General features: G+C 43.6%; 4 protein-coding genes and 1 pseudogene across 8 annotated transcripts in view; 1 reads left to right on the top strand and 4 right to left on the bottom strand.

Moving 5' to 3' along the window:
• The window catches only part of LOC109929682 (histone H2B 7-like), an 823,479-nt gene that overhangs the window by 446,457 nt on the left and 364,869 nt on the right, over positions 1-12,153 (bottom strand). The window lies entirely within an intron of this gene.
• The window catches only part of LOC125488138 (histone H2B 7-like), an 844,706-nt gene that overhangs the window by 467,696 nt on the left and 364,857 nt on the right, over positions 1-12,153 (bottom strand). The gene's annotated exons all lie outside the window — the stretch shown is intronic.
• The window catches only part of LOC109926824, a 162,587-nt pseudogene that overhangs the window by 52,301 nt on the left and 98,133 nt on the right, over positions 1-12,153 (bottom strand).
• Positions 1-12,153, top strand: part of LOC125488142 (zinc finger protein 239-like) — a 341,309-nt gene that overhangs the window by 255,386 nt on the left and 73,770 nt on the right. The window lies entirely within an intron of this gene.
• Positions 363-12,153, bottom strand: part of LOC125488141 (zinc finger protein 239-like) — a 25,162-nt gene continuing 13,371 nt past the window's right edge. The window contains exon 2 of the mRNA XM_048621040.1: positions 363-2,904. Within this exon, the coding sequence (XP_048476997.1) occupies positions 2,333-2,803 (471 nt within the window). The 5' untranslated portion in view covers positions 2,804-2,904 and the 3' untranslated portion in view covers positions 363-2,332. The remainder of the gene's footprint in view (positions 2,905-12,153) is intronic.

The following is a 12,153-nucleotide window of genomic DNA, read 5'->3' as shown; positions in this document are numbered from 1 at the left end:
AAAATGGAGTTGGAGGGCTGCTTGTGCTTTATTCATTTTGAAACTTCGTCTCTGGGAGAGGGAGGGATTTCTTCTGTAAATATCCACCTGAAGTCTGGTACGCAAGTGAGAGTTTCACTCTGGTTCTGACAGTCTGCTCCTGTGAGTAAATATGGGATATATTGTTGAACAACCAGAGTATCAGGTTGAATTGTACTTCATTTATTATTTTGTATTGGATGAGACTTTTTTTTTCACATGTTCTGATACATTGGGTGACAGAGTTTAATTATGTGTCTGAATGTCTCCAAGTGAGATTATTCTTTTAATGTGGTTAAGGAGGTGGTCAGTCACTGAAACCCAGTCATGTGAGGCTGCAGAGATTCTTTAGCAAAAATAAAAACAGATCTTCATTATGCAAGACAAAAACAAAGAAAAACAACTTGTTTTGCTGTGCTTAAATATGTTCCCAACCTATTTCCGAACAGCACCATTCAGCCCCTTGAGCCTGCTCTGCCATTCTGCAGAATCAGAGCTGATCTGACATTCTTCATGGCTGCTTTCCCGTGATTTCCCCATAATCCTTCATCAAGAATCTATGTCAGCCTTCAATATACACAAGGTCCCACTTTGCCTCACTGTTCTGTGGCAAGGAGTTCCATAGTATCTCAACCCTCGACAGAAGAAATTCCTCTCATCTCATTCTTAAATTGGCAGTGGCCCTAATATCTGAGCCTATGCTCTTTGGTCTGAGATTCTTCCATGAGGTGAAAAATCCTCTCAACATTTACCCTTTCAAGCCTAATCTAATATGTTTCATCACTTCTCATTCTTCTGAACTCCAGTGAGTAGATTCCCAACAAGTTTAGCCTTTGCTCACACGATTGTCCCTCCATATGAGGGAACCCTGGAGAACATTCTCTGAACTCCCTCCAATGAAATGATACCTTTCCTTTCATAAGGGGACCAAAATTATTCTCAGCATTCGAGATGTGGTCTCACCAGCACCTTGTACAGTTGCAGTAAAACACCCCAACTCTAAATCTCCAACCCCCTTGAAATAAAGTGCCAATGTTCCATTAGCCTTCCTGATTACCTGCTGCAACTGTGTGCCCGCATCAATTTATACAGATTTAAATCCAGAGAAATTACACCCAATATTAAATCTCTAAGTTATATCTGAACTGGTTTGGCCCAAACTTTTCCTGAGAACTATGGAATTTTCTTTCATGAATATTCTCAAAATTCAGAGATTAAACATTTTCTGCTTCTGATACCTTCAGAACTCAAACCAAACTCTCCTGGTTCGGAAGTTCTACTCGGGTGACTTTTTGTTCTTTTTTCCACTGAATTATTTCTGAGCTGTATATAGTAGAGAGACTAAACTTGATTCTGATCACAGTCAGATCTCCAAACTGAACAAAATACCTTCTAACCCTGGGTTTATAAACTAAAATCAATCCTTGATTATTCTGAACTGAAAACAAGATAACGTCAATTGATGTTTGCTCATCTGTTGTAAATCAACAGAGTTTAAACAATTTCCCATTAACTCCACATGGGGCTCCACAGCAACTTGCTTTCTGAGCAGTGCTGGAGGAAGGTCACTGTTTCACAAGGACTCACTTTTTATTCTAAAGAAAACTTTCAGAAAATGACCCACATTCAGTGTCTCTATTATAAAAGCCAACTTCCAAAACTGGAATTTATCTAAATTATACATCTTTCATCACTGCAGTTACTCAGGAACTCACTGGCATTTCAGCAGTTTTCATAACTCAATGAATCCTTACCCCGACACAGAGAAGGTGAACAGCCTCTCCCCAATGTGAACTTACTGCTGTCGAGCGGGGTGAGTTTTTCACCTGAACTCCGTCCTGCAGTAAGTGCATCTGAACAGACTCACGTCAATATGAACAAGTACATGGGATGTCAACTCCCAGGATCTTTTCAAATACTTCGCTCAGTTTGGACATTGAAAAGGCTTCTCCCCTGTGCAAACCCGATGGCTTCTCAGTTGGCTGGATGACTGAGTGATTGCTTTTCCACATTCAGCACGTGAATAGATTCTTCACACAATGTACTCACTGGTGTTTCAACAGACTGGATGACGGAGGGAATATGTCCCACATTTGGTGCAGGTGATCAGCCTCTCCCCAGTGTGAACTGTCCACAAGGTGGCAGATTCAGTGAATCCCCTCACTCAGCTTCTCCACAGGCAGTCTGCTGATGTACAGTCAGTTCAGATAAACGCCTCAACACCATCCTGCAGTGGGAACAGTTAAACACTCTCTCAGTGTGAACTCACCGATGTGTCATCAAGCTGGATGCGTCGGAAAATCCCCCTCCCACACTAGGAGCTGGTGAACGGCCTCTCCCCAGTGTGAATTCGTTGATGTGTCTGGAGGCTGGAAGCCAAAGTGAATCCCTTGCCACACGTAGAGCAGATGAATGGCCTCTCCCCAGTGTGAACTCGCTGGTGTATCAGCAGGTTGGAGGAATTAGTGAATCCCTGCCCGCACTCCGAGCAGGAGAATGGTCTCTCCCCAGTGTGAACTCGCTGGTGTCTCTGCAGGTGGGATTTCTGACTGAATCCCTTGCCACATTCAGAGCAGGAGAATGGTTTCTCCCCAGTGTGACTGCGCCGATGAATTTCCAGTTCAGTTGGGGATCTGAATCCATTCCCACAGTTCCCACATTTCCACAGTTTCTCCTTGTGACTCCGTTTATGTTTCGAGAGGTCAGATGATCGGCTGAACGCTCGTGCACACGCACTACACATATACAGTTTCTCACCGCTGTCAACGGTGTTTTCTCCTTCCATGTTCAAAGCCCAATGAGATTCAGGTTACACCGAATTGGGCTACTCTGTGAAATCTTGATCGGTTGCAGTTTCCCGACTATAAATCCTCTCCTTCTAATATCCTGTGGAATTGATTTAGAACAGAAATCATGGAAATGAGAGTCTCCACATAAAAATACAAAGTCATGCATCTGTCCCAGGATCTCATTTGGCTCCATGTCAAATGTATGAACACAAAGGCCAACATATGAACTATCGGGCCCTCCTGCCTGCTCCATCATTCAATACGATCATGACCGAGGAGTTCATGTTTTGAATTTCCAGCTACACCCAATAACTTTTGATTCCCTGGTTGAACAAGAATCTATCCACCTCTGCCTTAAAAATGTTCAATGACCCAGTCTCGACCGCCTTTTGAGGCAGAGAGTTCCAAAGTCGCACTAATCTTGAATAAAGAACTCATCTCTATTCCAAAACGAAGACTCCTCGTTTTAAAACGGTCTTCCCCATTCTGGACTTACCCTTAGGAGAAAATATGTCCTCATTCACCTTGTCAAAACCAATTCAGGATATTAAACATGAGTCAAATCACACCTCATTTTTTTGAGCACGTGAGCATTCCCCAGGCTGTCCAAAATATCCTCAGAAGACAACCCACTCATTCAGATATCAGTCTACTGAACCTCCACCGCATTTACATCCTTCCTTCAATAATGAGACCAAAACTGCACACAGTTGTGGAGGTGTGGTTTCACTTATGCCCTGTACAACTGAATCATCAACTCCTTACTTTTCTGTTTGATTCCACTCGTGATAAACAAGAACATTCCATGAGCCTTCTTCATCACTTGTTGTTAATTATATACCAACGTTTTGTGTATCACGCACCAGACCCCCTAGATATCTCAGCCCCACAAGATTCTGCACCTGTCTCTGGTCTGATTTTCTTTTCTCTTTTTTCCCCTGGAGGGAACAATTTCACATTTTTTGTTATATCATAGCTCACCTGAAATATTCATTCAAAAAGGCTGCAGACTGACGTAGGGAAATTAAGTCTTCTTCACAGCAACCTTTCCTGATAGCTTTGTATCCACACAAAGCGTAGCTACCATGACTTCATTCCCCTCATCCAAGTCATTGATATAAACTGCAAAAGGTTTTGGTTCAGCAGAACCCTGTGGCTCCCCACTTATCACGTTCTGACAACCTGAAACAGACCCATTTATGGATATTCTCGGTTTTCTGCCAGCCAGCCAATCCAGTATCCAGGCTGGTAGGTACCACTAAACCAGTAGCTCCCACTCTAAACAGACACCTTTTCCATGGTACCTTGTGAAATGCCTTCAGGAAAGCCAAGTACATTATATCATCAGGCTCCCTTTATCCACAGCACATGTCACTCCTCAAAGAATTCCACTAAATTGGAGAAGTAATTGTTCCCTTAGTTGAAGGTTGAATAACACTGGGCATCATTTTGCAGTGAAAGGCAAGAGTTTTACAAGGGAATAGAGGAAAACGTTTTTCACCTAAAGGGTGGTTTAAGTCTGGAATGCACTGCCTCACAACTCAACCTCTACCGCTCCAGGGAAGAAAAGCCCCAGCCTTATCAGCCCCATCCCACAGCTCAAACCCTCCAATACCGGCAATATCCCTGTAAATCATTTCTGAACCCTTTCAGGATTCACAACTTCTTTCTCATAGCAGGGAGACCTGAACTGAATACAGTATTCTAACTATGTCCTGTACAGTCGCAACGTGACATCCCAACTCCGATAACTCAATGCAATGACAAATGAAGGCGAGTGTACCAAATGCCTTCTTCACCATCCTGTCTACCTGCAACTCTGCTTTCAAGGAACTATGCACCTGCAACCCTAAGTCCCCTTGTTCGGCAACACTCCCCAGGGCCCTACCATTAACTGTCTAAATCCTGTCCTGATTTGCCTTATTGAAATGCAACACCTCACATTTATCTAAACCAAACTCCATCTGCCACTCCTCAGCCCATTGATCAAGATCCCAAACTACTCAGTGAAGGTAGCCTTCTTCACTGTCCACTATGCCACCAATGTTGGTGTCATCTGCAAACTTACTAACCATACCGTCACATCCAAATCATTTGTATAATTACAAAAAGCAGTGGACCCAGCACTGATCCTTATGGCACACCACCTGGTCACAGGCCTCCAGTTCAAAAGACAACCCTCCACCACCACCCTCTGTTTCCTACCTTGAATCCAAATTTGTATCCAACTGGCCAGCTCTTCCTGTACTCCAATACGATCTAACCTTGCTAACCAGTCTACCATGCGGAACCTTGTTGAGAGTTTTGCTCAAGTCCATATAGACAATGTCTACCGCCCAGCCTTCAATCTTCTTTGCCACATTTTCAAAAAAACACAACCAACTTACTGAGACACGATTTCCCATGCACAAAGCCATGTTGACACTCCCTAATCAGTCCTTACCTTTCTAAATGCATTTAAATCCTTTTGTTCATTTTTATTTCTTCAGTTTTTTTTTTAAATTCATGCAGAGGTAGTGGGCGTCGCTACCGAGGCCAGCATTCATTGACATCTGTAAACTGCCCAGAAGGCAGTTAAGAGTCAACATTGCTGTGGGTCTGGACACGTAAACCAGACCAGTTCAGGATGGCAGCTTTCTTCCCTAATGGACGTTAGTGAACCAGATGGTTTTCTTCCTAACAATCGACAATGGACTCATGACCATCGTTGGATTCATGACCATCGTTAGACTTAAAACCAGAGTTTTATTCAATTCAAATTCTACCATCTGCCATGGCAGGATATGAACCCAGGTCCCCGGACTAATAGTCTGGTGATAATACCTCCAAATAATTGATTCTCATCTCCTAAATGACAGATCAACCTAACTGGCCTAAAGTTTCCTGTTGTCTGCCTTCCTCGCCTTTAATACAGGGTTTGTATCTGCTATTTTGCAGTGAGACAGAAACTTTCCAGAATCTAATGCATTTTGGAAAGTTAACACCCATGTTTCTGCAGCAACTGCAGAATATTTGTTCGCCAAACCATTTTTTTTTTGTTATACACTCTCTGGAGACTGTTTTTTTAAGCAACCCGATCTTCTGTAGAGTCCAGCTCCCTTTGACAACTTCATGCTGGAAACTGCGGGGCCCAGCTGGCTTTGAAAGGACTCAGGGTAAACTTAGCAGCTTCTCCTCCATCACCACTCCAGCTCAATCTGATGCAACAAAGACTTTCAAAAGCTAACTGGAAAAGCCCCTGAAGAGGAAAGAAAAGGGCAAATAATAGGAATCGCTGATTTGCTTTTGGAGAAAGGCCAGCACAGACACAATGGACAGAGTAGTCTCCTTCTCCATTGTAATCATTCAGTGATTTTGTGTGACTCAATTAATAGGAACCAATAGGCCACAATCTGTGACCAACACCCATCCTGTCAGAAATGGGCTTTTAATTCATCTGTCTGTGTTTCTAGACTTGGTTCTGGGAGCAAGGTCCAGATGGGGTTGAGGAACCTATCAGCCATGAGTGAATGGCAGAGCAGACTCAATGGGCCAAATGGCCTAATTTCTGCTTCTATGTCTTATGATCTTATTATCAAGAGAGCAGCAAAATACTGCAGCTGCTGCAAGTCTGAAAAAACAGAAAATGCCGGAAAATTGCAACAGGTCAGGCAGTATCTGAGGACAGAAATCAGTTAACGTTAAGGGTGTGCAGAATAAGTTACAAGGAATAAAAAAAACGTTCAGAACTTGAGAGTCAATATAACCTCAGCATTGGAGGAGAAACGAAATGAATTGAATAATGCAGACAATTCACTAAAGTATGTAAAAAGAACAATCCAGTCGTTAGATTACAGAATTTCAACTTCACCAGCATTAATTGGTGTAGTCATGGTGTAAACAGTTTAGAGGGGCAGATTTATTCAAATGTACTCAGGAGTGTTTTTTATATCAACATGTAGTAGCTCCAACATGTGACAATGTAGTGCTGGATCTAATTCAGAGAATCCCGACAGTGCAGAAAGAGGCCATACGGCGAATCTGGTCTGCACCGACCCTCCGAAAACATCTCACCTAAATCCAGTTTCCACCCTATCCCCATAACTCCACATTTCCTATGGCGAATTCAACTAGCCTGCACATCTCTGGATTTTACAGGGTTATTTAGCATTATCAATCCATCTAACTTGCACATCTTTGGACTGTGGAAGGAAACTGGAGCACCTGGAGGAAACCCACACAGACACGGGGAAGAATGTACAAACTCCACACAGACAGTCACCCAAGGCTGGAATCAAACCCAGGTCCCTGGTGCTGTGAGGCAGCAGAGAGGAAAAACGGACTGTCTGCAAGAAAGGGCTGTGGGTTGGAGAAAGGCAAATTGTTTTAAAATAAGGCAGAGTCAGCCTTAGACAGCTTTGTGTGGGTAAACTTCAGCAGAACAGTGGGGCTGTTTAAAAAGGAATTAGGTGAAACATGTTCCCTTTGGGGAAATGTAGGAGCATTTAAGAAATATTCTGATGGACCCTTGCGATGCAAAGGCATACAGGGCTATGGGCCAAGTGCTGGAAAGTTACAATAACTACTTAGTTGTCTATGACTGGCGCAGACTCAATGGGCCGAAGGGCCTTTCTGTCCACTGTAAACCTCTATAACTCTGACTCTGACTCTATAAAAAGCCCAGAGAACTTTGGATGCCTACGAAATTTCAGGACTGAATAAGAAGGGAAGGAGAAGCTTTTAACAGGTACAAAGGGAGGAAAGTGATGGAGGTCCCAGAGGAGAATAGAAAGTACAAGGGGGAAACATAAGAAAGAAATGAGGACAGCAAAGTGGGGCGTAATAAAACACTGGCAGGGAAGATTAGGGAGAATCCCAAGATATTCTACAAGGATATCAAGGAAAGAGCATAACCAGGGAAAGAGTCAGGCCCGTTAGGGACCAAGGAGGCAATCTGTGTGGAGCTAGAGGACGTTGGCAGCATGTTAAATGAGTACTTCACATCCGTCTTTACTCAGGAGGAGGAGGATTATAGAATCATACAGTACAGAAGAGGCCCAATGGCCCAGCAAGTCTGCAGAGCCAAAACTATCCCGCTGCTGACACTAATCACACACTGGGCTTATAGCCTTGAATGTCATGACATTTCCAGAGCTCGTTCAAGTAGTTTTGAGAAGTTGAGCTTTCGTGCTTCAACTTCCTGCCCAGGGAGTCCATTCCAGGCACCAATCACCCTCTGGGTGAAAAAGGTTTTCCTCCAATCCCCTTTAAATCTTCTACCATTCACTGTGAAGTATTGCCCCCTTATTATTGACCCTTCAGCTGCTGGGAATAGCTGCTTTCTATCCACCCTGTCCACGCCCTTCATAATCTTACACATCTCTATCAGGTCGCTCCTCAGCCTTCTCTGCTCCAAAGGCAACAACCTAAGAATATCCAGCCTCTCTTCATAGCTGAAATGATCCAACCAGGCAACATCTTGGTGAATCTCCTTTGCACCCCCTCCAGAGCAATCACATCCTTCCTACAGCAACGTCATGAAAACTGCACACAGTACTCCAGCTGCGGCCGAACCAAAGTGCTGTACAGCTCTGACATGACCTTCCTTGTTACCAAGTTGCGTAGAGCAATCGTGAATTGGAAAGCAGGAAACAAGAATTTGTTTGCGCGGTCCCTTTAAAAGATAGAGTGCTTTTCTAAGATTAGAGATTTATACAGAAAATGGGTCTGTAAGCAGCTGCGGATTTCAGACAGTACTAAAAATGGAAACATGTACTGATTGGTTGCATAATTGGAATCCTATGGCTTGTTTTGATGTTTTGGCAATGAGCTGGAAGCAGTCAATTAATTTAAATCAAGCACTCAGGGATTGAAAGCCAATTGAATTGAAATCTGACGGTTTTGACAATCTCGGACCGATGCAATTGTAAGAAAAGGGACGGGTCATCATGGGTATATATAAAGAGCACATTTGGAAAATCGGCAGAGAGCTAACTGCCATCTGAAGGGTGTGAGAGCTAACCACCATCTGAGAAATAAGCACCCAGCTCACACAACAAATCACTAAGCTCTCTAAGAAAGCTCCATCCGATCCACAAAAGGTACCACCACGGCACTTCTAGCAAAGAGTCTTCACTGAGAAAACATCCCTGATAGTAGAATCAGTGGAAGAAAAGTGTTTGTGGCGTGAGATCAACAGAAGGAAGAGTGTTCCAGCGACACATTCTATGCGAAGTTGGAGAGATTATGTTTTAATTTATTGTCGTCTTATTAATTGGGCTTATAATAAGTGGGACTTGTGTTTATTTGGACAACATGCCAGGAGAATTCAGTTCAGTTAGGGAATACATTGTGCCTGGTGTATGGGGTGGGGTGGGGTGGGGTGGGGTGGGGTGGGGTGGGGTGGTGGGGGCAAAAATTGTTCTGTTTGTCAGTAATTCTGTTCATTTGGTCATTGTTAGGGTTAAATAAATAAATTGTTATTGTTACTTGTGATCGAAACAGTGGAGATCAGGGATTTTCTTTCTTTTAACCATTCTTTTATCAGATTACAAAGCAAGCTTCTCTGGGTGTTTCAAGGTCATTATTAGAAGGGAACCTCTACTCCCATAATAACAGATTGGGGCTTGTGTTTTGGGTTAATTATCCGAAGGGTTCGACCTTCCCCCGTTTCGTAACACCCTGCTCTTGGAATCTATGCAATGACCATTAAAGGCAAGCGTCCCTTATGCATTCTTAACTACATGAATTGACCTGTCCTGCCACCTTCAGGAATATGTAGACGAGCACATGAGATCCTTTTGTTCGTTTGAGCTTCCTAATGTTTTGCCATTCATGGAGTACACTCTTGTCTTGTTCCTTCTTCCAAAGTGCATTACCTCCCATTTAACAGGGTTAAATTCCAACTGCCACTATTTTGCCTTCTGACCAATCTGTTCATATGTTCCAGTCACCTAACACCTGTCTCCTCACTGTCAAACACCCGACTAATTTTTGTGTCATTCACAAACTTAGTCATCATCTCTCTCAATTCTTATCTACATCATGTACGAACATCACAAAAAGCACTGATCCCTGTGGTATGTCACTGCACACTGCGTTCCAGTCACACAAACCGCCTTCTACCATCACCCTCTGTTCCCCAGTACTGAGCCAATTCAGCTTGGCAAGTTACCATGCATCCCATCAAGGATTGATAAGGGACAGTCAACGTGGTTTTGAGCACGGGAAATCGTGTCTCACTAACTTGACTGAATTTGTTGAGGAAGAGACGAAGAGGATTGATGAAGGCAGAGCAGCCGACGTAGTCTATATGGATTTCAGTAAGGCGTTTCACAAAATTCCACACGGTCACCTGGTTAGCAAGGACAGATCACACGGAATACAGGGAAAACTAGCCATTTGGATACTCAACTGGCTCGAAGGTAGGAGGCAGAGGGTGGTAGTGGAGGAGGCTTGCTTCTTGAACTGGGGGCCTATGGCCATCGGTGCTGGGTCCAATGCTTTTTGTCATTTCTATTAATGATTTGGATGGGAATATAGGAGGTATGGGGAGTAAGTTTGCAGATGACAGAAAAATTAGTGATGTAATGGACAGCCAAGAAGGTTATCTAAGAGTACAACAGAATCTTGATCAGATGGGCCAATGAGTTGTTTTTGGGAGTTTAATTTAGAAAAATGTGAGATGCTGCATGTTGGAAAGGCAAATCAGGGCAGAACTTATACACTTAATGGTAAGGTCCTGGGGAATGTTGCTGAACAAAGAGACCTTGGAGTGCAGGTTCATAGTTCTTTGGAAGTGGAGTCGCAGGGAGACACAAAGTGAAGAAGGCGTTTGATACGCTTGTCTTTATTGGTCAGTGTATTGAGTATGGGAAATGTTTGGTCATGTTGAGGCTGGACAGGACATTGGTTAGGCCACTTTTGGAACACTATGTTCAGTTCTGTTCTCCCTGCTATCGGAAGGATGTTGCCAGGGCTGGAGGGTTTAAGCTAAAGGGAGAGGCTGAATAGGTAGCGACTATTTTCCCTGGAGCATCAGAGGCTGAGGGGTGACCTTATAAAAGTTTATAAAATCAGGATGGGCACGGATAGGGTGAACAGCCAAGGTCTTTTCCCCAGGGTAGCAGAGTCCAAAACTAGGGGGCACAGGTTTAAGGTAAGAGGGGTAAGATTTAAAAGGTACCCGAGGAGCAACCTTTTCATGCAGAGAGTGATGCGTGTATAGAATGAGCTGCGAGAAGTAGTGGTGAAGGCTGGTACGATTACAACAATTAAAAGGCATCTGGATGGGTACATGAATAGGAATGGTTGAGAGGGATATGGGCCAAATGCTAGCAAATGGGACTAGAATAATTTAGGATATCTGGACAGCATGACCGAGTGTGACCGAAGGGTCTGTTTCCATGCTGTACATCTCAATGACTCTACATCGACATTGACTTCATCAGTCGAGGCACAGATTAGAAGAGCAGGGAGGTTATGTTGAAGCTGTACAGAATTTTGGTCAGACCACAGCTAGAGTACTGTATACAGTCCTGGTCACCACATTATAGGAAAGATGTGACATTACAGGACAGATGTGCAGCTGACAGGAAAATTGGTTACATTGGTGATAGTGAGGAGGATGCTCTCAGGCTACAGTCTGATATTGATCAACTAGTAAATTGGGCAGAGGGGGCTGTGTGGTCATGCATTTGGGAGGTTTCAGGTATACATAATTCTGACAGTTATAGACAGTGCAGATCATGAGAATCTTTTCCCTATAGTAGACATGTCTCAGACCAGAGGGCATAGGTTTAAGGTGAGGAATAAGTGGTTTCGAGGAGATCTAAGGGAGAAAAAGAATTCACCCAGAGAGTGGTAGAAATATGGAACGCATGGGCTGAGATGGTGATGGGGGCAGGTACTCTCGCAACATTTAAAAAGCATCTGAATGAACACTTAAAAAGCCAGAACATAGTCGTCTGTTGACCAAGCGCAGGTAAATGGGATTAGTGTCGTTTGGAGTTTGCTGGTCAGGATAGACACGGGGGACCAAAGGGCCTGTTTCTATGCTGTATGACTCTATGACTCACTGTAATTCAATTCTATGGGCTAAAAGATACTTTTCTGGTGTTAGGTGACAGATCAGCATTGAATGATGGAACAGGATCCAGGGACTGAATGGCCTACTCCTGTTCCTGTAAGATTACGAGGGTCACAGACAGGGTGGATAGGAAGCATCTGTTCCCTTTAGTTGATGGGTCAATAGGACATCATTTCAGGGGAAAGACAGAAGATTGAGGGAATTTGATGAAGTTTGTTTTTCACTCGGACGATGGTGGGTATTTGGAATACACCAGCTGGGAGGGTAAGTGAAGCAGGA

Source organism: Rhincodon typus, unplaced genomic scaffold (genome assembly GCF_021869965.1).
Source record: "Rhincodon typus isolate 14 unplaced genomic scaffold, sRhiTyp1.1 hic_rhity00000051, whole genome shotgun sequence".
In the NCBI taxonomy this organism is placed as follows: domain Eukaryota; kingdom Metazoa; phylum Chordata; class Chondrichthyes; order Orectolobiformes; family Rhincodontidae; genus Rhincodon; species Rhincodon typus.
The sequence above is the reverse complement of the archived record's forward strand: the minus strand, read 5'-3'. Positions and strand labels throughout refer to the sequence as shown.